Source organism: Euleptes europaea, chromosome 6, assembly GCF_029931775.1.
Source record: "Euleptes europaea isolate rEulEur1 chromosome 6, rEulEur1.hap1, whole genome shotgun sequence".
NCBI lineage: Eukaryota > Metazoa > Chordata > Lepidosauria > Squamata > Sphaerodactylidae > Euleptes > Euleptes europaea.
The window spans coordinates 57957424-57981962 of NC_079317.1; the positions used below are offsets into that span (position 1 = coordinate 57957424).

General features: G+C 40.8%; 1 protein-coding gene across 16 annotated transcripts in view; it reads right to left on the reverse strand.

The window, feature by feature from the left end:
- Positions 1-24539, reverse strand: part of GPHN (gephyrin) — a 321466-nt gene that overhangs the window by 156909 nt on the left and 140018 nt on the right. For 9 of the 16 annotated variants that reach the window (XM_056850801.1, XM_056850800.1, XM_056850799.1 and 6 more), the window contains exon 5: positions 5566-5604. The exons of the other annotated variants lie outside the window; for them this stretch is intronic. In XM_056850801.1, the coding sequence (XP_056706779.1) occupies positions 5566-5604 (39 nt within the window). The remainder of the gene's footprint in view (positions 1-5565; positions 5605-24539) is intronic. 16 annotated transcript variants of the gene reach the window in all.

The following is a 24539-nucleotide window of genomic DNA, read 5'->3' on the forward strand; positions in this document are numbered from 1 at the left end:
TTATAGGGTTCTATTGTTCTTTTCTAGTTCCTAGCCAATGTCATCTACCAGCCTGACTAAGACTGTCTCCTTCCAGAAATTGGGTCAAAAATAAGTTCAGAAAGATGCAGACAACTGGTGTAATAATCAGTGTCATTCAGAAGTTTCCACCACTATTCTCAAGCATTTTACCCCATGAATCCCATATTCAGGACAGACCAACAGTGGTTCAAATTGATGGCATCTAAAGAAGGATTTTTCAATAAAACCCTTACAATATTTTACAAATTCTTCAGAGAACAGCTTGGAGAGCTTCACTACCATCCTCATTTTAGGGGGGGGGGGAAGTTCTTTATGTGATTATGATTTCTGGTGTTTGTATTGATCAGAACACACTGGTTGTTTAAGTATAGCTACTTCTTCAATCCTAAAACCAAAAGTAATGCTATTTTGGACTCTCATCTCAAAACAAAAGTATCAACTTGACATCCGCAGACAGATTGGATATAATGATATTAGCACATTCAGGCCTTTTCCTCTGAGTACATAGAATATACTATCTGTATATGTAATATGACAGCATCTCTAGATGTGGTACATTTACATTTTGGGCTGAGCATTTACTACCACTACTACTAGATTCTATTTCCTAGCTGCATACTTGTGCCATGTTTAAAGGTGCAGAGTGCATGCTGCATACCAAGAACTACTTCTGTATTGGCTTGATTTAATAATATTCAATACCATAAGCATTCTCTTGTTTCCCAAAAGGGCTGTATGTATTTTAAAACTGGACCATAAATGTTCTTTGCAATATTGCCTCATGTGGCATGTGTATTGAGAGTGGAGAGATTAATGTTTGTAGATAATTGTCACTTCTGGAGATACCTTGGTCCAGCTATTTTGGTATAGTTTGATGACTCCTGGATAATTGTGATATCTAGTTCTTTAGATGTCTCAGCTGAAGATCCTTAAAACATGCTTCAGCAACTAATGCCAGAACCACAACAGTTTTAGCCAAACTCATTTTTTCATTTAAGCTTATCGTAGTGGGTGGCTGCTTCAAAGAAATACAAGGACTAGATAGGCCATCACTGGGAGGATTTTTATGGAAGGGGATGGTGATAAGATTGCCAGGGGGACAGAGGGACTTACTAGTGGCAGATGGAGGCCAGAGGGAGACTGGCATCGATGTGATGAAGTCACTTCCGGAATTGACGTTGTCACGTCACTGACAAATGAAGGGACACTCTGGTATTTGGGCAAAACCTCTATGGTAGAAGCCAATTTTTACCATAGAGTTTGCCCAAATACCAGAGCGTCTCTGCGATTGTCAGCAATGTGGGGACATCACTTCTGGAAGTGACATCATTGCATTGATGCCAGCCTCCCTCCAGCCTCTGCTGCTACTAAGTCTCTCACCAGCCAGCTGAACAGCACCATGGGGAGGGGGCTCGGAGTGAGGAATCACCTGGAGGGGGAATGGCAACCCTAGATGCTGAGTTGTCGGTACGTGTTGATGTAGTTAGTAATAACCAATATGTTCCTAATATGACTGCTTACACTCCTATTTCAAGTTCAATTTTGAAATGTATTCTTTCTTCATTAGTTCCTGTATTTCATCATTGGAAAGGAAGCTGCAATGATGAAGCAAAGGATTAAATATAAAACCTTTGCAAAAGTGAAAACTGGAGGCAAAGGAACACCAGACCCACAGCTACCATAAAACAAGGTTGACCGGGGTGGGGGATACACATAAGCAAGAACTACCATTTCAGGTATGCTTTGCCTGAAATTTTGGTTGCATCAAATGTTGATTAAAATAGGCACTATACAAATAATTCAGTCTTCTCAAAGTAAACACTAGAGGAATTAAGGTGCTATTGATACCATGAAAATTGCAGGCAGCAGATTGCAAAAGAGACTGGAAGTCATGGGTTGGGAAAAATAGATGTACCTGGTTAGAAGGGAAAGAAAAATCTTGAAGAAGTCAGAAAATTTTAATTTTGGTGGTGTTCTTAGTCTTGACTACAGTTGATATTGACGCTTTTATCTGATTTACAAAAACAACTGTGTACATCTTCTGGTATTACAGTATAGACAGATAACTTCTTAATCAAGATTTAAAGGAAGATTATCATTGCTCCAAGCCACAGTCTTGTTTGAGAAATACATATGAGAAAAAATAATCACAGAAGTCCACTCACAAACAATGTTACATCTATACTGCCTCATTAAATATTTATGGAAGACTGCTGTCTCTTAATAGTCACTGGATATTTCAGGAAGAATATACTAATATTTTCATATAAAATATAAGAAACAAAGGGACATTTTTTTAGGTTTAAGAAGAAGGGAATACATGTGACATTATGTTCAGAATATTCAGTGATTACACTGCAAAGCAGAGAGAGCTTCTGAGTTATTAGGAGGATCAAGAACTTCTGTTAGGGAAATTTTGTGCCACTGTTCACAGATATATTTTTAGAAGTACGATAGCATAAGAATCTATAATAGATAAAATTACTGAATACACAACTAGGGAGCTTTAAAAGATAAGAATTAAAGTATGCGTACAAGAAATCAGGATTTGAATTTCTATTTTAACAGACTGAAATAATACAAAACTCTTATTTTAGCAAGAAATTCATCCAAAAGCTATCAGTTCAAAAATATTAAGCTTCTGATCTATATGAAAAGAAACTCCCCTGAAAAAGACATCGTAACAGAAAAAATTACTTTGAATGAAGAGTGGTAATTCAGATTCAGACATGTAAGGCCACAGATTTTTTTAAAAAAATATGTTATGATACCACAGATAAGTAGATAAGACAAAGCAGCCCTGAAATAGGACAAAAACTGAGAACAGAATATGATTATGAGCTGAATATTGGGAATGCTACACAGGCTGTTTTCAAGGTGGAAAAGAAATTATAAATAAAAATACATTTGCCTCAATTACAAAAAATCTACACCTTCTTCTAAAATGAATACATATTGGTATTATATATAAAATAAACTGTAGAATTTGTGTGTAATTTACTATCCCAGTTGGAAATCCACTGTACTTAATCAAGAAACAAATTTTGTCAGATATAATTTTCAGGTTAAAGAATATCAGATAACTAGAACTACTTGGCTGCAGTTAGATTTCCTTTAAAAAAAAAATCTAACCTGATGGCAACCTGTTAGAGTAATGGTTCAACTTAAAACCGAAGATTTTCAGCAGCATTTATAAGCTAACTGGAGATAAAAGAATCAACAAGGGGCAGATTTCTGGAACAGAAGAACGAGAATTTTTCCAAGACAGTCTGAATTTTCTCTGAAGTAATTTGCAAGGATTTCCCATATGAAAATTGAAAACCCCCCAGTGAAAGTTAAATTGGGCAGAGATCTAAGACTGGGATTTAGGGAAGATTGGAATTCCTTACAATTTAAGTAGCTGTACAATATTCCAAGATTTTTTTTACAATATTGTAAAACAGATTCTAGCAACGTTCAAATATCTGATCTTCAACATGAAGCCATCAATGGAAGCTTCAGCAGGCATGTCATCCAATTAGCAAAGTGAGAGGATGTTCGTCCAGTCAGGTTTTAGGTCATGTGTACACACAAGGCAAAGGAAGAGAGAGAAGATATTAGGAACATATCAGGAACAAGAAGCAGCACAGCTTAATGTGTAAAGTGCAGAATTGGCCCTTAGGATTTGTAGTGAATATTATAAGTACTCTCAGCATTGTAAGGGTACGTCCGAAACTGAAACCTCCCATTTTCTATTGGGAGTGCTGCAGTGTGAAAAAGGGAAATTTTAAAAAGAAAATTCTTTTTATTTTAAATATTTTTTTAAAAAAACTTGATACCCTTTTGCTACGTTTTTAAGAATTAACCAATTTAGATAGAATGTGAAGCTTAACAATTTTCTCACTAACCCCACCTCTCTCTCCAGACTGCCAAAAGGTCAGTCATTGAATGGAATTATCTTTCTACTTTTCCCTTTGGAACAGGTTAAGTGTGCTTTAATTATACTAACTACATCAACAGTGAGATTTCACAAGCTTCACAACACAACATATCCTGGAGTCATATTTGTTTTCATCTTTCTGCTTTTATTGCAGTTAAGTTCTTCTTCTGTAATCAGTAAACAAGCCAGGATTCATTACATATTATTTTCCCTCAGACTTTAAAACCAACACTGCTATTACTTGCTATACTCTGGACATAAGAACAAAGTTTCTCAACTTAGGAGCAAGTGGTCAGACATGCCTCCTTTGCAATTCCTTATCTCATTTGTATCCATCAAATATAATCTTATTAATGAATTTCAATACCAATAAAATGGGCATATAATTAACTATGCCAAGCAGCTAAATTGAATGATTCCAATAGGCACAGTCTGAACCAATTTATAAACAGCAAGTATCCTTGTTACTAAATCTTTACACATCTCAAGAAAGATTTATGGGATAAATAGCTGAAGAAAAGGCTATAAATGAGATCCAGACCCTCTCAATCTTTCTAGGGGTTGAGATTGAGTATTCTGATGGGGAAAATAGGAAAGAGAGAGATAAAGTTTTAAAAATGTGGGCTTATGAGTTTGAACAAGAGCGTGTTAGTGCTATATCTGAGCATTTTCCTCACATTTTTATTTGCAGGTTTGGAAGCAGTAAAGAAGCAAAAGAGGAATGGCAAACAATCAGCAGATGGACAGGATTGCATAAAACAGCAATGCTGGTGTGAAGTCAGATTTCAAGGGCAGCACAGGGTCAATGTAAGCTAGTGGTCAAGCGGACATGGCAGGAAGGAAAAGACAGACACGCAACCAGTTGATAGAGCAGTATCAATCAATCAGCAGGTGCACAAAGCATCAGGGTAGCAATTCCATGAAGTCAGCAGATGCACACAGCAGCAGGGGAGCAATGCTAGCCAGTCAAAAGAGGGGAGAAGTTCAGCAGGAGGTAACTGCCCATTAACAGTCATATACAAACGGCAGCAAGTAGTCATGGGCAGTACCTTTGATAGTCCTATGTCAGGCAATCAATGGTGAAGAAGATCATTTCAGGCAATCATTCGGAAAAACTTGGGTTGCAATGCCAGACAGCCAGAAGTAGACAAAGCAGAAAGAAAGCAATGAATGCCATATACTTTTTTTACAATGCAGAGTACCAAGAGGGCAATGCCCATGAATAATCAGGTAAAGGTCCTGGCAAGGACAAAGAGAAGCTCTTGAACAGATTGCCAGGCAGCAAGATGACATTCATTTTTTTTAATAACTAAGGATATTGTAAGTGAAAGAACCCCAGAATCTGGATGCTCATCTTCCAATAACAGCATTAGATCAACAAAGTGTACAATGAAAATCCACAAGAGTACAGCACACAAATGGAAATGAAGCTGAAACCTAGTGCCTAGGGAGGTCTGGGGACCCTCCTATAAACAAAATTTTAAAAATGAGAATCCACAAGGAAATTAAATAAATGTGAACGCATCTAAAACTGCTTTTAATAATGATTTCAAAATAAAACAAACCAAAACACTAGCAAAGAACTAGATTAGAAATGATTGGCTGGGATTGAAGATGTTGCTTACCCCTCTCTGGAGCCCACAAAATGGGAATGTTGGGAATTTCTGCAGCAGAAAAACAGAAGAGAAAAAGGGATTTCTGACTCCCAGGTTCAAGGAAAAGCAGGTCAATTTAGGGATGGTGACGTGCTTAGTGCAAAACAAGAATTGGACAGAACCTTTGCCCATTCCCAGATGCAAACGTTTTCTGAGATTTGAGAAAGGTTTGAAAACCCCACAGCATTTTAATATCACAATCTGCCCCCTCAATTTATAAAGCAAGAATATCACTTACCTGTAATTAATTTCCCTTGAGGAGTTTGTCCACATGCAGCCTACATACTAGATGATGATGGCATCTTTCATGAAAATAGGCTTTATTTCTAGGCACAAAATCCCCCTTGAAAAATGAAATGATGCATACACACACAAAAACTGTCTGTAGACAATGTCAAGCAGTGGAAAGATTTTATATCGTAAGAGCATTCATTCTGTCTTCTAAATTCGAAACAATATTTTTGTCTTGGAGAATTTTGCACATATTTTGCACTAAAAAGTTGAAGTGAGACTTTATGTGGACAATACTTTCCTATGAAAATTAATTACAGGTACCTTTCTTCCTTCAAGTGGCTGCCAACTCAGAGCCACACATATAGATGAACAAAGTATTACAATATTAGAAATGGGCTCTTTAAATCATTGTGAAACAACTTGAAGGGTAAATACTATTCTGCATGCTATAAACTAACAACAAAAAGCTATTCAATATTTTTTATTAAGATCAACCAAAATAACAGTGTGCAAACTGGAGGATTCAAAAGTTTGCACATTGTACTGTATTATTTCGGCTGGTCATAATAAAGGTATTATTACCTACATGAGACCCCACTTCCTAAACTTTGATTTATGTTAACCTTGAATCAATTAAACCTTTATCTATCTATCGATCGATTGATCGATCGATCGGTCTGTCTGTCTGTCTATCTATCTTGTCAGAGATTATAATTTTAGTTGGTGTATCTGCTAAGAAAGCACAAAGCAGGAAAGAAGGAAAGTGGTATGAAGTTTATACCAAGTTGCATAGGTATGTAAGGACAGTATTTGACAACTAAATATAGCATATCTGATACATTGAAAGAAATGACAGTGAAGTACAGTTTATAGTTTTGTAATGTAACCGTTTGTATAAGACATGTATCAGCAAAAATGTATAATTAAGAGTTATAGAAAGAATTTGATCAGCATACTTCTGTGTTCACTGGAAGGTAGTATGAAAACGCATACCCCAATGTGAAACAGGAAATTACCACATGTGTGACTCTAGTGTCATTTCATACAGGCAGTCTGGAACAGTACAACACAGAAATCCATCTGAACTGAAAGAGGTAAATTCATCATACTTTATCAAGCAAAGAATCATCAAGTTGTATACCTCTCAGGGAAAATGTTCAGGAGAAACAGAACACTACTGAATAATTTATTATACAAAACTATAGATTTTAAGATCAGAATCTTAAATATTCCAATTCCAACCTATGTATTTTATTTTACATTTAAAGTACAAATCATTTCTCTGAATATTTTCTTGCAGAAGTGGTATATTAGCTGATTTAAAATATATTTTGTTAAAATTACTTATGTAGAGTCTGGAAGGCAAACTTAACTCAAAGTCAAGATATAGGGACAAAAGCAAGACAAAAAGGAATAACTTAACCAAAGGAATTCATAAACTGGAAAGTAGGAAAGAGGATGTATCTGTAATAAGGGTCCTCATCTCTGACTTAATAAAACCTTGTATCCTGGACTAAGAAGCTGGTAACTAAGAAGCTACAGGGAATCAATGTCAGAGGCTACAAAAGTGAAAGTCACCGACAATCATATCAAGAAAAAAACTTCTTTTCCTAACATCAACCCACAACCAAAGTCAGTGCATTGAACATCATATTTATTATATAAGTTGTGGCCTTTCTCCAATACACTTATAAATATTGCTTGGCTTCAAAGAACTGCTTTGAATCACACAAGAGCCTTGCCCTATACCAGCAGTATTTTGGACTATTTTAAAAATAGTTGATCCCAATTCTACACTGAAAACGGTCTTTTCAAACTCTCCTTTGTTTCAAGGCAACTTTCACATGCCAGAGGCAGTACATCTCTGAATACCAGAGCGAGAAGGCAACATTGGGCAAGACCTTGGTATCTATGCCTTGTTTCTTGGCCATCTGATATGTGTCGGGTCTCCTCAGGAACAAAAAGTCTAAAGCTCCTGAAACATAATTTTACATTTATTTGGATCCTGACTGAATACTGGTAAAACCAAATTAGGGAGGTATATTCAAAGAGGGTACATATATCAACCAATCAATAGTATTTATCACGGTCCACGACCAGCAAATACAACAAAAAGATAGTACGTATATGAAAACATGCTTTTTTTCACAGTCTTACTCAGCTGCTGAACTAACCTGATTTGTTTAAAGGAACTACATGTCACAGACGAGATTCATGACAGTAGAAGCATGCAAATATGTAGTTAGGCAACCTAGGTATTGTTCCATGTCAATATAACTTAACTGAATATCTCTACTTCCTCTTTGATAGGAAACTTCATTAATCAGTTCACATGAAAAGATAGGACAACATACACTGAAAGCAGACTGAGCAAGCAGGAACCCATAAAGAACTTGCAAGGTCCGTGGTAGTGGTGGAGGCCATAGTGGAGGGCAGGGAGCTGTGCCAGGCCAGGGGTAAAAGCGGGGGGGGGGAGGGAGCTGGCTCAGGGGCTGAAGCAGTGATGTGAGTGGGCAGGGAGCCCAGCAGGGAGGAGAGACCACAATGGATTCTTTGCACCCACTCACCTGTCTCTAGTGCTCTGTCTCCCCATAGATTCACTGATCAGAAGCTGGTGGGAAAATGCAGGGAGGGTGCCTGAGGTGGTAGCTATGGAGGTGTGGGAGGAGACTTCTTCTCACCCCTACTTCAGCTGTCCTCTTAAACTTTCCTATCAGCTTGTGACTGGTGAGACTGTAAGGAAAAGCAGCAAAGAATCCTCCTTGCTCCCCCCTAAGGCTACAGTACCACTCCCCATAGTTTTGCCAATTATAAGCTGACAGGAAAATTTAAAGAGGGCAGCTGAGGCAGGCAGCAGTGGTGGCAATGACTCTCTTAGGTGCCTGCCACACAACTTTACCAATGCACTGCTGACAGTGGCAGCAACTCTCTTGACTGCCCCACAGTTTTGCTGCCACAGCAGCAGCAGCAGCAATTCTCCTGGCTGTCCAGCCTGCAGCTTCACTGCCTTAGTGGTGGCTGCAGCAACGATTCATCCAGATTCCTGTGTCTTCCTCATTTGTAAGTGCTGCCCCAATCTCTCTAACCCTCCTGCCCTCCAACTCCTAGTCCACCTGCCAAAAACAGTTCTCTGCAGTTGCACAGTCAATTGTTCTCTGTTATTGGTATTTTTGTAACCCTTTTTTTCCTTTTTTTTTAGTTTTCAGATTTTTCTGCAAACATGGGTCACCCAAGCTTGTAGAATCATGTTTCGTCTCAGTGTGGTCCCAGTCCAAGGATTTAAGTATCTGCAGCATGGGCCACATTTAACCATTAGAATATAAGATTAAAAGAAATCTACTTAGCAAAGTTGCAGTTGCAGAAAGGTTTGTGCAAGATTATGTGTATTCAGATACAGAATGTCATACACACACAAGATTTTTGTAACATCTCATGCTGTCCCACAAAGTCAGCCTACAGCTGTTTCTACTTGGCATGCATTTAAGAGATTGTCCTGTGATACCCCTGACTTAATAGTATGTCCCTTATCTGGACTCAGTGCACACTACAGTTCTATGAAGACCTACTCATGAGAAACTGCAGGGCTTTATTTAATGGTCTCAAGAAGGGTAACAATATCTTCCCTCTCCCATATGATACCTTGGGGAGCCATTTTGAGAATGAAGAAGCAACTAGGTTCACTTCCAAAAAACCTGTGATATTGTGCAAGTGGAAACACTAGTGGGGAAAGTGATATTATTGTTGTTGTTGTCTTTTTCTTGTGTTTCCTCTTGGCCAACAGCTGGACCCAATGGAATTCATGTGTAGAGTTGTAGTTTCAATGAATAAAACATTAAGGGGAATTTTAGGGTGGAGGTCATCTCCAGAATTCTCTTAAAGGAAGCCTTGATTCAAACTCCAACTCATGTATCAAAACTGATTTCTTTAGCCAACTGACCCAATCAGATGAGATTGTTGCTCAGATGTAACCTAGCGTTGTTTGGTAAATGATGTTTGTTACTTTGACCTTTTCTTGTAAGCATTGAACTTCTCAACAAATTCAAATAATATGAACATTCCATATATATCCCCTGTGCCAATAAGGCTGCTGCTGTCCTAACTGAAGAGTGACATATGACACTCCTGAAATTTGTGTAGGCATTCTATTGTCTTGCAGTTTCATTAGACTATCCTTTGTATCTGCACCAAAACCAAATCTTTCAGAAACACTGTGCCCTAAATTTCAAAGAATGTGGATGCCATTATGCCTTTTTTCCACTAAAGTTACAACTTTCTTTAAGACGCATCAGCCTGATGCCATGTCAGTTTTAATTTCTGTCAATTGGTGGGTCTATGCATAGCCAAACGTGAAATCCTGAAGTGCCCCATACACTAGTGTGTGTGTGTGTAAAGTGCTGTCAAGTTGCAGCCGACTTATGGCGACCCCTTTTTGGGGTTTTCATGGCAAGAGACTAACAGAGGTGGTTTGCCAGTGCCTTCCTTTGCACAGCAACCCTGGTATTCCTTGGTGGTCTCCAATCCAAATACTAACCAGAGCTGACCCGGCTTAGCTTCTGAGATCGACGAGATCAGGCTAGCCTGGGCCATCCAGGTCAGGGCTCCCATACACTAGAGGGGTACTTAAATGATAGAAAGCCTTGAGGATGGATAGGGACACGGTGGAGCCCTCTTAATTTAAGCCTGACAAAATGATCAGATTGAGAATGCAACATTGGTACATCCCCCAAGTATGAATAGAGTAAACTTATGATGTATACAACATTTGTCAGCATGTCCAAATTATTGATCTATTAAGTTTCATTAAAATTACTAGAGTATGATCCTGTTCCTACAAATTCTTAGCAGGGGTAATGTATAATCCCTTAGGATATAACAGAGATACCAAAGGAGTGTTGTTGATTCCTAAGGCTGACCTTTCTGCCCTCCTAAAGCTGTTAGTGGGGGTTCAGCAAGCTCCAGTAATTAGCAAGGACATCTTCAATGGTCTAATGATAAGCAGACTGACAGGCGCTTATTGTCTGTCCAATTAACCTTGAGTTGTGGGTTCCTCAAAGTCACAGACTTGTTGCTATGGATGATGAGGTTGGCAGCTTGAAAAATCCAAATTGAAAATGGAATTGGATTAGATATTTTATATCTATCCATGCTTGGTACTATGGCAAGGTTTCAAAATATGATCACTTGTATGTTATGGTCCTGTTGACACTGGACAGGTTTACTGTCAACATTGGAAAAACAAGAGTGTGGTCAAAGCATAGAGTAAGTCACATTGGAAAAACAAGAGTGTGGTCAAAGCATAGAGTAAGTCACAAGCCATGAGTAGTGAGCTGTTTTGAGCTTGAAGGATCACAAGCAGTGAAGGCCCATTCTAGGTTAAAGACACTCTGCATATGTATATTCTAAAATATACTACTTATAATAAGAAAAAGAAATAATCAATTTCCTAATATTCTTTGAGAAAAACTATGTGAAGAGTTGCCACACTTACCTTTATACAGGTTTGCATATCAAAAATCAACACTATAAGCTCAATTATTCCAGCACAGTGGATCTTCTGATGGTGAAGACATGTAAGCAAGATGCTGTTCCAGGGGCTCATTAAAATCACCCCCTTACGTTAATCAGATTTCTATGGAAATCTTCCTGACCAATAAAATAAAATAAATTATCAACAGCCATGGCAGAAAGCCCGAATGTTTAGAACATAAGAGCATAAGAAAGGCCCTGCTGGATCAGACCAAGGCCTATCAAGTCCAGCAGTCTGTTCACACAGTGGCCAACCAGGTGCCTCCAGGAAGCCCACAAGCAAGACGACTGCAGCAGCATTATCCTGCCTGTGTTCCACGGCACCTAATATAACAGGCACGCTCCTCTGATACTGGAGAGAATAGGTGTGCATCATGACCATGATCCATTTTGACTAGTAGTCGTGGATAACCCCATCCTCCACAAGAGCATAAGGAAAGCCCTGCTGGATCAGACCAGGGTCTTGCAAACCGAGGGCCATGGCTTCCTTTCAAGTGTATGAATTACTATTTCAAAAATCACTGGAAGGAGATGAGCTTATTTATACTTCAGTAATCGAAAGGTAGGGGGACCAAGGAAAGGTAAAAACATAGAGTTAAAGAAATGAAATTATTACACCAATATCTTAAATAGTTCCACAGCTATATTATTTTACAGGAAAACAAAATGAACAATTTCCCATCCTTCATTGGGAATTCTATTTATTTAAGGCATGTTGCAACACTTTTTTTTCTTTTACATCATCTTCCTTACTACCAGAAAGATTAATTTTTTCTCTAGCTTTCAACGTTCCTTTTGGTATTTTGGTAAGTGATCTCATTCCCCATATTCATTATCTGCCTTCCACTGCTACCTATGTCAAAGTACCACATATGTATAAACATACCCCATATGTTCTGCCCTCAGCCAGTGCACCTCTAATTGTAGATGCTGCACCAGCACTGAGTCTTGGAAATGTTCCTAAGGCAAGGTACACTGTTATATTGGTACAGGGTCACTCGTACAAATGATTAAGATTGGTTTGTAAATTTACCGTCTCCTCTCACTGTCAATATTAGTGGAGAACAAGGGTTGCATAGTGGTTAGCATGTCAGATCTTTAAGACCCGGGTTCAAATCCCCACTCTGACATGAAAGCTTGCTGGGTGACCTTTTGCCAGTCACATACTCTCAGCCTAACCCACCTGACAAGGTTGTTGTGAGGATAAAAGAGAACTACCGTATATACTCGCGTATAAGCCGAGTTTTTCAGCCCCAAAAAAGGGCTGAAAAAGCCGAACTCGGCTTATACGCGGGTCAATACGGTAGGGTAGGGGAGGGGGGAGGGGGGAGGGGGGAGGAGGGAGGAGGGAGGAGGAAGGAGGGAGGAGGGAACTTACTGCCGCCGCCGCCGGGCCCACGCCGCTTCCTTCTGCCAAGAGCGGCTGGGGCGGCCTCCTGCAGCTGCAGGGAGGCTGCCCCAGCCCTCGCCCGGCCGCGCCACCGCTCCTCGCGGCCGAGAGCGGCCTGGGGCGGCCTGGGGCGGCTGCCTCGGCCCTCGCCCGGCCGCCCCGGCCCTTGCCCGGCCGCCGCTTCTTGCGGTTGAGAGCGGCCTGGGGCGGCTGCCTCGGTCCTCGCCCGGCCGCCCCGGCCCTCGCCCGGCCGCGCCGCCGCTTCTCGCGGCCGAGGGCGGCCTGGGGCGGCTGCCTCGGTCCTCGCCCGGCCGCCCCGGCCCTCGCCCGGCCGCGCCGCCGCTTCTCGCGGCCGAGGGCGGCCTGGGGCGGCCTGGGGCGGCTGCCTCGGCCCTCGCCCGGCCGCCCCGGCCCTCGCCCGGCCCGCCGCCGCTTCTCGCGGCCGAGGGCGGCCTGGGGCGGCTGCCTCGGCCCTCGCCCAGCCGCCCCGGCCCTCGCCCGGCCGCGCCGCCGCTCCTCGCGGCCGAGAGCGTCCTGGGGCGGCCTTCTGCAGCTGCAGGGAGGCTGCCCCGGCCCTCGCCCGGTTGTGACGCTGCCGCCGCCAGGCCCGCGCCGCTTGCTGCCGGGAGCCCAGGTAAGCCTGTGGGGGGGGGGAGGGGTTATAAGCCGACCCTCGGCTTATACGCGGGTGCCTAATTTTTCCCCATTTTTGGGGAGAAATTAGGCACCTCGGCTTATACGCGGGTCGGCTTATACACGGGTATATACGGTATAGTAGTAACTAGCAATAGCAAATTGTCATACAATATTTATATATATTTATAGCTATATCCAAGGTTTTCCAAATACTTCCAGAGAGGGTAACCTAGGCTTCATATATGAAACATTAGATTAAACAAAGCATTTCCAGAAAAATATGCCCAAAGCATTGCAGTAATACATATATATATAATTCATATGTGCATTACAAAATTGTTCAACTAGTAAAAGAGAATATAGGTCAAGTGCCAAGATCACAGACGGATTGGTGAAAGTACTTTGGAAATACTGTTTTCTTAACTCAGTTCCCTTCGTTCACAAAATAAGGAACAAACGTAGACTTTTTAAAAAACTTCTGGATGGCTTTTCACAATATATTAGAAAGTATTATTTAAGATGACAAATATAGCTAGGAATATTAAGGGCTAAAAGGCGGCATGCAACTAATTTTGGAATGCAAAAGCACATTTTTTCTGCACTGAACCTATCCAAAATGCTCTTTATGCAAAGGAAATAATTAAAACACCAATATTCTATATTGTCAGCCTTTGGTCCATTCATAATCACATTTTCAAAAAATCTAATCTAATGTTTGCCATGTACATTAAAAAATATAATGTACAAACACAACAAATAGTAATGTGTATAATACACAATGTTAACAGAATGTAGATATTCCCCACAATTATATTCATGCTGTACAATCCTACTTAACTCCCAGAAAGATTATTCCTAAGATTTTGGGACTGTTAATGAATAGTCATTACAATCAGGGAAGTGGCAGCAACCTGGGGAAAATTTCAGTGGCCGTTTGTAAGATATAGACCAGGGTTGGGGAGCCTTTTTTCCGCCAAGGGCCATTTGGATATTTATAAAATTATTCATGGGCCATACAAAATTATCAACTTAAAAATTAGCCAACCAAGCCCCAAGCAGGCAGCTGCCCCAGATGACCCCCCCACGCGGGCAAGCAGGCAGGCATCCAACTGGTGGCACACTCTCCCACCTGGTGGCACAGGATGGTCTGTTGCACCAGCTGGGCATAGCTGTCCAGCCACATGTCGGAGTTGCTCCTGCTCCACATGCTTGGGGCCAGGGGAAAAAGGTTCCTTTTCTCAGCAATACAAATTCACATCCGCCATGAATAGAGGCTATTCCTGTCCGCGGGAGGGGGCGGATCACCAGTCTTAGATCCTTCTGAGATCTGCCAGGACCCACAAAGGGCCAGACCAAATGATTTTGCGGGCCTTAAACGGCCTCCAGGCCTGACGTTCCCCACCCCTGATATAGACCATATAGTTGAAAACATATTCAGGAGCTAAGGCTGGCCACAACTTCCTGGCAAATGTGTATTTAGTATCAAGGACTGCTTCACACTTTATATTTTCAGCATGTACCTCTATTCTACATGCTAAGTGACATGTTGAATTAAATGCTTGAAACAAGTATTACATACTAGCAGAAGCAGTCTTGGGGGGGAAACAGTCCTGATGAAAGGCCCCGCCCTTGGACTGCCTTGGCCCCTCCCCAGTCCATCACCCAGAGGAGGGAGGGAGGGAGGAAGTGCTACCCAGACAGCTCAGTGTCTCCTTTGCAGGGGCTGAGTCCAGGCATGTCCTTCCCTGTACTGTGGGAGGCAAAACCAGGTGAAGTAGTCCTTTCTCATGCCACACAGGATGAGGCAGGGTCAGGCCAGGCATTCCTTTCCTGTGCCATATGCAGCCAGGCCAAGAATGTCCTTCCCTGCATCACATGGAGCAAGGGTTGCCAGCTGGCAGGCATGTGAGCATTGGAGGGTGGGGTGTGGTTGCCCTGGTGGACAGGGGTGCCCCCCCGGGCCATTGGCCTAAATGGCCAATCCAACCCTGCTGATGCAGGTTTCTCTGTGTACTGACAGCAGTCATGACTAACAGCAATAGTCTCATGAGATGATTGGATCCAAAATGGCACATTTTCTAGTACACAGATTTTGTCACTTCTTACTTATCACATCTTTAATATTTCCAGACAGACATCTTTCCAGGTGTTTAACTTCTTTGCACAGCTTTTTCTGTTTTTAGCTAGAAAGACCTGTTTTAGTTAGAGAAGTGAAGCTGTTGAATGAAAGATCTTTTCAAGTGAGCAATGAAAAATATGTAAGAAAGTAATTTCCCCCAGAAGTAAATTATTGTCATGATGTTCACAGTACTGATTGTCTTTTATTATTCTTTTTTGATCAAGGTAGGGGGCCTACTGAATATTCAGCAGCTAAGTATCTTTCCTACTTAGGTAAGGAGCAAAATTATTAATGGGTAGCAGTACCAGTTTTGCAACAAGTTCATCCTCAACACTGTAAAACTGTTCAAAATAATAACTTCAAATTGTTTCCTAAATCATACTTCAAGGAACAAAGTAAACAATTGTAGCACATTACCACAGTCTAATAGGAAATGTTTCCTGATAAATTATACCTTCTTTGGTATACCCTAATCCTTTTGTGTGTGTGTAAAGTGCCATCAAGTCGCAGCTGACTTATGGCGACCTTGTAGGGCTTTCAAGGCAAATATCTAACAGAGGTGGTTTGCCATTGCCTTCCTCTGCACAATAACCCTGAATTTCCCTGTTGGCCTCTCATTCAATTGTGAACCAGGGCTGACCCTGCTTAGCTTCTGAGATCTGATAAGATCAGGATAGCCTGGCCCATCCTGGTCAGGGCAAATCCCTTTAACATTTTCAAATTATATTGTTACATAACACAGCAAGTGTAGTACACATCAGGTAAACCACCATTTTATTGCTGCTTTCTAAAGCTAATGAAGGCTATTTCAACTACAAACAACTGCACTCAAGAATAATTGTTCTCAGGAATATTAGCAAATAAGTACTTTAGCAAATGTAACCCACAGGGAAGACATCAGAGCACCTTATCTATCTAGAAAAACAAAACAAACCCAAAATAAAACCCCACAACTGCCATTAAAGTCTGAATTTGGAGCAGCACAATTAATAAACCATTATCATCCTTATATTGTATATAGAAAGTGTGAAGATTTCACAAGTATTATCTTGCAACAACCTCAGGGACAACTATTTATTCATTTGTTGCATTTGTACATTGCTCTTCCCTTCAAAGAACTCAACACATTGTTTCAGCCTCACAATAATTGCATGCATGGTACTCCATTCTGACAATCTACTCTCCACTCCAGAGCAAATGCCACCAGCTAGAGAATTAATTTTGTAGTAGATCTGACTAAGCCCCTGCAGAAAGGCCTTTATTTCAGTTCCTAGGGTAAATGGGGGCAGGGAATTGCCCTCTTCTCCACTCTACAAGGTAGAATCCTGGCACATCTTTTATCTTCCCAGTGCAAAGTCAATTTCTAATATAAAGTAACATTAGCAGTATTTCTAGTTAAATACTTACACTTCCCTGCAAAGAGTAACATTTTTGCATAGGTTGGGATAGACAAAAAATGAAAAAAGCACCTTCATTTGAGCCATTATTTTAGGAGTTCAGGGCAATGAGCGTGGATTTGACCAATCAGAAAATGGCATGAGTCTGTGAGTGCATGCAAATGATCCCATCTAGCAGTGAAGACCAGTGAAACAGGGTTCCCAAGGTCAAGTGGATTTCGTACTCTGTATGTTTGAACAGTGCACAAAAGCTTACCTTACTGGAGAACAGGGTGCATCAGCAGTGTTAAATGCATAATTTCACAAGGTTTGAGTATTAATTAGTAATAGTCAAGCTCCTTGGAGATATCCATCAATAGAGATCGATAACCATGCTGGACTGGGACTTATATAACCTTGGGACTTATATAACCTACATTAAAGATAAAGATAGTTCTCTGTGCAAGCACTGGGTCATTACTGACCCATGGGGTGACATCAAATCATGACGTAAACTAGGCAGGCTATGTTTATGGGGTAGTTTGCCATTGCCCTCCCTAGTCGTCCACACTTTACCCCCAGCAAGCTGGGTACTCATTTTACCTACCTTGGAAGTATGGAAGGTTGAGTCAACCTTGAGCCAGCTACCTGAAACCAACTTCCATCAGGATTGAACTCAGGTCGTGAGCAAAGTTTTGACTGCAGTACTGCAGCTTACCACTCTGCGCCACGGGGCTCCTTGTATAACATACATTAGGAAAGAAAAATGGAATTCTGGCCCAGTGGCTCATCACAAAATAACATTTCTTACAGCAAAACTGTTTGTGTGTGTGTGTCTTCTTTGCAACAGTGACTTGTCTAAGACCACAAGAACAACTTTATAGTAGACCTCGTATTTAATCTATTGATCTTGTACAGTGGCTTTCAACCTGTTCCATGGAATGCTGAAGTTCCTTAGATTCCTCAATGAGAAGTTCAGTAATGACAAACTTCCCTAGAAGAGAGTTTGCCCACCACTACCAACTGGTACGTGCTCTAGATTATCATCATTTCATGCAGAGTAATACCTAGCAGGTCTGGCCAGAAGCCTGTGTGAACTGAGAGTGAACCCCAGAACATTTCCCAGAATGTTCTGCAGCATACAGTGGATCCATGGCAGACTGGGGTTCCTTGGAAGACAAGTTGCCAAAGATTTTTTGATGGTATATAAACACTGAAAGTCACTTCTCCAGCAAGCATATTATCTTGGCTCTCATTAGCCACGTCAAACATTATTTTACTACTTCAAAAAATTTTTTGACCTGCCAAAGTTCTGTTTCCTTCAGCGTTGAATAGAAAATTGCATTAGAAGCCATTTGTAGAAGCATAATAAGCAAATGCCAAAAGAAAGTGAAGCTTAGAATAAAGAGAACAGAAAATGAGCAAAACAATAATAGCAATTATACTAGTGAAATACTGCAACTCACGACAGTAAAGCTGAGAAACAATTAACAGTAAATGGTTTCTTAAGTTTTTTAAAGAATGATCCACAATGAGATGCATATTTGCTGCATGAAACTGAATTTAGACAAGCCTATATTAATAACTAGGAGTATTCCATTTGGAGATGAGTAGGGCTTCTAGTCACTGATTGGGTTTAGTCCTTGGTCAGAGGAACTGAAAGCCTTTAGACTGCTGTTGAAGTTAGTTTCTTTCATCATATACCTGAGTGGGAAGTCTCAAATCCTATTTATAAGATGTGGGACAATTTATCACAATTTTATCCTGCCCTTCCTTCAAGGAACTTAGGGCAGGGTTTTTCTTCTTCTCCATTTTATACTCACAACAACTCTGTGAGGTAGATTAGACTGAGAGAATGGCCTACACTTTTATTTATTTCCATTTATACCCGGCCAGGTCAGGCACAGGGCGGCTTCCAACAATAATTTACAATATAATTTCAATATGGATATCAGAATAAAACATTAAATTTAAAACCAATACACCCACTGGCTGTCACTATAGAGTCATTCATGCCTTTTACTTTGAGGCCGAACTACTTCAACCTAGTGGAACTTACATTAAAGAACATTCAGAAATTTCCTTTTCCTTATAGAGCGGGATGCCAGGAAATGATATACTAATGCAGCAGCAACAACGCTGGCTTTTCATTCAGTGACTGTAGCTGTATTTAAGTTGTGTCTGTACAAGTGAAAAATTGCTTCTCCAGTTAGTGTCTTTTAAAAAAATCCCTGATTTAAAAAAAAATCTTTTGGATTTTTCTGCATGCCTGAGGATCTCCCAGTTCATAGAAAGAACTCTTGTCAGTACATGGTCCTAATCTGCAGATTTAATGATCTGCATCCAGGGCCATGTTCAGAATTATATATAATGATAGTTTTGGAAAGTTTTGGAAAGAATTGCTAATTTTCTGTCAATATCACAGCAGCAGACTCAGAAACATTAAACTTTTATACCTAGGCATTATTAAAAATTCTGTAGTCAGGATTCTTAAAAACAATTTATATGACAGCAGGGAATCAAAACTATTTCCCAGAGTAACACCAGTATTGTAATACAGAGCACTCCAATGTTAAACAGCTACTACAGATTCTGGTTCAAATTCATTCCAGATTAATTATAACTGAAAGATAAAACCAGGGCTGCTTGGTGGGAAATAAATAGTTCCTAGCAAATAGTTTGCCATTTCTTCTTTCTCCAAAAAAATAAATCTATATTTGGTGGCAATTAGCCATTTTATTTCTGGAAATACCATGAACCAAACTATTTTTTCTTTTTTCCAAGTTAACAGAAGAAGATATGAGGAATTTGGATAATAGTAGCTCTTGCCTACCAACCTCTGAAGTACTATGGCATGTGCAGAAACAAACGTTTATTGCCATGCTTATAAGTAAGCCTTACTATCTCTTCCCCATTGCTCCCCAAGTTGATGCCACTTTTAGCTCTCCTTTAGGGAGTCTTCACGGCCTCTGCTTTAGTTTCTTCAAGGAAAAGAATCCTGTCACTGCTCTTCTGAGCCCGGCAAATCCCTTAGATACCTACCCTTGGCTCTTTTGTTATCATTAGGCCTCTCACGACTTTTATACTCTTCCTCCATCTATCACCTAGTAAAAATGATGCCATCTCTGGCCCCCAGGGCCTTCTGTTCCCTTTGCCCATTCCTGGTTAGCCTTCAGCGTGAAGGCACATGTAACTAGAATAACTTCTCGACACCTGAGCTAAGAAGCCCTATAAGCAGTGCATGGTCAGGGCAAGATCTACCCTAATGTTTAGGTTACAGTTTTTAAAGAAAATTGACACCCAAAATTCCACAGACAGCAGTAGAATTCCATGAACCCCAAACAACAAGGTGAATTCAAAACTGAGAAATGTTTTTGTATACTGGCTTGTAGGAGGAAAGCTGGGCAAACACATTTTTTATTTCTTATTGCTCTACTAAGCCACAATAATAAAGAAAGGCAGCAGGGTAAAGAGAGTATCATATAATCTTGAAATTTTTTAAAATGTTTTTAAAATCATTACTAGCCTGCAGATAAGGCCCATTTTCATGCAGAATACATTGCAGAAATTAAAACTCATTTTTAATGAGGCATTTGGGAAGCGGATGGTAAGCCCCAAATGATGATATACGGAGGATGTCAGGCTGGGGTGCGCGAGACTTGCAGTGTTTGTATACTAATGCCCAAAGTATGGGGAATAAGCAGGAGGATCTTGAATTTCTTATTGGGATAGAGAGTTATGATTTAATAGGCATTACAGAGACTTGGTGGGATAATTCTCATTATTGGAGTGTGGCAATGGAGGGATATGAGTTGTTTAAACAGACCTGCAGGAGTTGGAGAGGAGGAGATGTGGCTTTGTAGGTTAGGAAAGGATACAATTGTCAGGAAATATTAGATGATTAACGTGATGGTCCTGTGGAAAGCGTCTCGGTGACTAATGCTATTGTGGTTGCAGTTTGTTACAGACAAGATCATGGAGGAGGATGCTCTCCTCTTGGGCAAACTAGCCAATCCAAACAATATGATTGGCTATGGGTGATTTTAATTTCCCAGATGTGTACTGGGAGACTTATTCTGGCAAGCTGTCGGGGTCATGCAATTTCTTGATTTGTTTGCAAGATAACTTCCTCTTTCAAAAGGTAGGTGGCTAAGGGGTTGGCTATTTTAGATTTTAACTAACAGGGAAGATAATGGGTTTAAATTACAGGAGGGGAGTTATGGGGGGGGTAATTAAGAACAACTTTTTAACAATAAGGGCAGTTCAGTGGTGGAATTGGTTGCCTGGGAATTTTGTGGGTTCTCCCTCCTTGGAGCTGTTTAAGTGGAGACTGGACATTTATTTGTCAGGGATGCTTTAAATAATCCCGCAGGGTGCAGGGTGTTGGACTGAATGGTCTTTAGGCCACTCCTGACTTTTTAATTCTAATTCTATGAGTCTGTGAAACTCATCATAGAATAAAAAATTTGATTTACATATATAAGTGTATTCTAATCAAACACACTGTTTCCATCCTTAGGCAGGAGAGAAACTTGTGCCCAGTTTGGGATGAGGAAGAAAACATTGTAGGGGGATACTGTGGCTGGTGATAGCCTGTATATTCAGCCACCAGCTATGCTATTTTATCTTCCTGTTAGTCCCATTCCTTGCCAATGAGCTTGTCAATAATAGGCCTTGAAGCAAGTGAATCTTCTTATGATCCACATGCCAACATGGATGACCCTCCAGAAGTTCACTTGGGCCATTTATGCAGGGTCGATTCTGCTCCCCGCTCAATGCTGATTTTTAAAATCTGACCTTTAAAATGACTATTCACGATCCCGATGTGATGCAAAAGGAGAACGTCAAACAAATTCCACCCCCCACTTGCCTGCTTCTTTGTTCCTTCATTTGCATAGCCATCAGCAATAGTCATTTGCATAGCTAAGCCTCGGCTGGGATTCTGCATGCTTCCTTCAGTGAATGCTTCCATGTTGGGGTGGAGCAAATACAAAAGGTTGCATTAAAAGGGCTCTTAAGAAATGCAAAGCAGGTATGTGCCAGCTTCGCAGTGACGTCTGGAATGATGGTTCAGCATGAAGAAATTTAAAAAATATGCAAGGCACTTCAGCCTGGGACGCGCTGCTAATTACCAAGCATAAACGGCCTTGGTATGAAAGATGATGAAGAAGTTTTTAAAAGACAAACAAAAGAGTATCTTATCTATGTTCAACACTAACACTGAAAATAATTGGAGAAAGAAAGACAAGAGAGATGGAAAGGACAGAAAGAGGGAAACCTATGGGTGGTAAAAGTTGAATCACTAGTTGAATAATTTTCTTGCCTGTTGTGGGATCCGCATATACTGACAGTTTGGCTACTTACTAAATATTATGAATCAGTGAAAAAGGTTTGCGGGATGCTTTAGGCACATATATCTTTTTTTTACAAATAACAGATCAGGCAGAATATTACCAACAATACACAGGTATACAAGCAGCTCCGGGACCTTTACCTGGAGTCAATGGATCAAAGACCAAGGCTTGAGAGTGGGTTTCCTGCCCCTCTAGTGGTCACACTTAGGAAATCTTTCAGAGGTTGTGTTGGGGAAAGTGGTGGGTTTTGGGGGGGGATGTAAATATGAAGAGGCAGCATACTGTAGTAGTTAGTGTTAGACTAGAATTTGGGAGACCCATGTTTGAATCCCCACACTGCCATACAAGCTTGCAGGGCAACCTTCGACCAATCACACTCTCAGCCTAACCTACCCTCACAGGGTTGTTGTGAGGATAAAATGGAGGAGAGGAGAACCACGCAAGCAGTTTTTGGACCTATTGGGGAAAAGGCAGGGTATAAAAGAAATAACATTTTTCATATGACCCTCCTGATGTCACTGTTATCCAGGTTGATAAGGATGACCTACAGGAGTTGAAAGGCATCAGTATCATACAGGAAGACCTGGGGTGTGCAAGCAATAATCCTCAAGTGTCATGATCCTGAGCTGTTCAGAGCTCCTACAGTAGCAATATAGAACAGGGATTGGGGTTAGTGATATAAAGTTGAAAGGCACGACAATGTTGAAAGTGAGGTACTCATGTCTGTGGACGACTGTAACTTGCTCTATGCAGGGCTTCCCTTAAGACTGATTCGGAAACTTCAACTGGTCCAGAATGCCACTGTGCAGGTCTTTACGGGGACCCCATGGGAAGCATACATCCAAACAGTGCTCCACCAGCTGCACTGGCTTCAGATTGAGCACCGGATCAGGTTTAAGGTTTTGGTATTGACCTTCAAAGCCCTAAACGGTCTGGTACCGTCCTGCTTCTCCTGATATACCCCTCAAAAAGCTCTGCGCTCAGCTGGAGAAAATCTACTGGTGATCCCTGGCCCAAAAAATATCTGGCCGTCCTCGACCAGGGACCAGGCCTTCTCAGCTCTGGCCCCAGCCTGGTGGAATGCTATGCACAGTGAGGTTCAGGCCCTGCGGGATTTGAAACTTAGCTGTTCCACCAGGCATATGGTTGAGGGCAGCGATGGTTTCCATCTGGCTGGCCTCCCTTCCTTCTCCTCCTACCCGCTGTGTTTCCTACTATTGTACTGTCTAGTTTTGTTGTTATTCTACTATTTGGTAGTAGGTTATCATTGCTGCTAAAATTGAAGGCACATAGTTTTTATTACTGCTGATAATTCTATTGTAATTTATGGCTGTCTTAATTGTTTTAAACAATTATAAGCCACTCTGAGCCAGACCTAGTCTGAAAGAGTGGCCTAATAAAAAAATCACTGTTCATCCCAGCATCATTCACTGTTACCCAAAACTTTATCACAATATGTAGCAAAAAATAATATGTAGATGGGTGATATCTGCTGAGCTTCCTGTTGTTGGATGATAACTGGGCAAGCTGTCAAGGCACCAGCATTCAGCACAGTCCATGGATTTAGAGTTAGCAGGTTGGCTCTTCAAAGATCCCCTTTGTGGGGGCCGGACAACTAACTCACATTAAAGAGGGGCTACTGGCTGTGGAATTGTCTTACATGGTTCCGTGGTCACAAACTGTTTCTTTTTCTCAGGATTATATGGTAGTTCACCTAGGAAATTCATTGTAGTAGCTACAGACTAAGATCGAGAAGATCCAAATTAAAATCTCACTGAGCAACCCTGGATCCATCACTATTTCTCAGTGTAACCTACTTTAGTGGGCTGTTGTTAGGATCAAGTATGGATGGGATAGGCAGATAATATATGCCACACCTTGAAAACAGAGCAGGACAAAAATGTAAGACATAAGTAGTTTAGTCAATTGCTTACAAAGAATATAGAATCTGCATGCTCTTGCTCCTTGTTCATTTTTTACTTCAAAAATTCTTCCTTTTAAGATGCTCTTGATGACAGTGTTTCCTTCAATTTGTTGCTCTTCCAAAGAAAGAGCCACTTGTGTTGAAGAAAGGTTCCTTAGAGTGGAAGACGACTTCAAACTTTGCTGAGAGGAATGGTGTGATACAGGCCATATATTTTTTATCTTTATCTTGTCACAATGGCTATGTTTTTATTATATCAAACAACATATGATGGTGAGTACAAGTCAAAAACTTGGGAGTAATGGGAGACAGAGAATACTGCAACATGAAAAACAAACATTATCGAGTGTGAAAAATATGCATGATAGGAATGAAGTAAAATGAT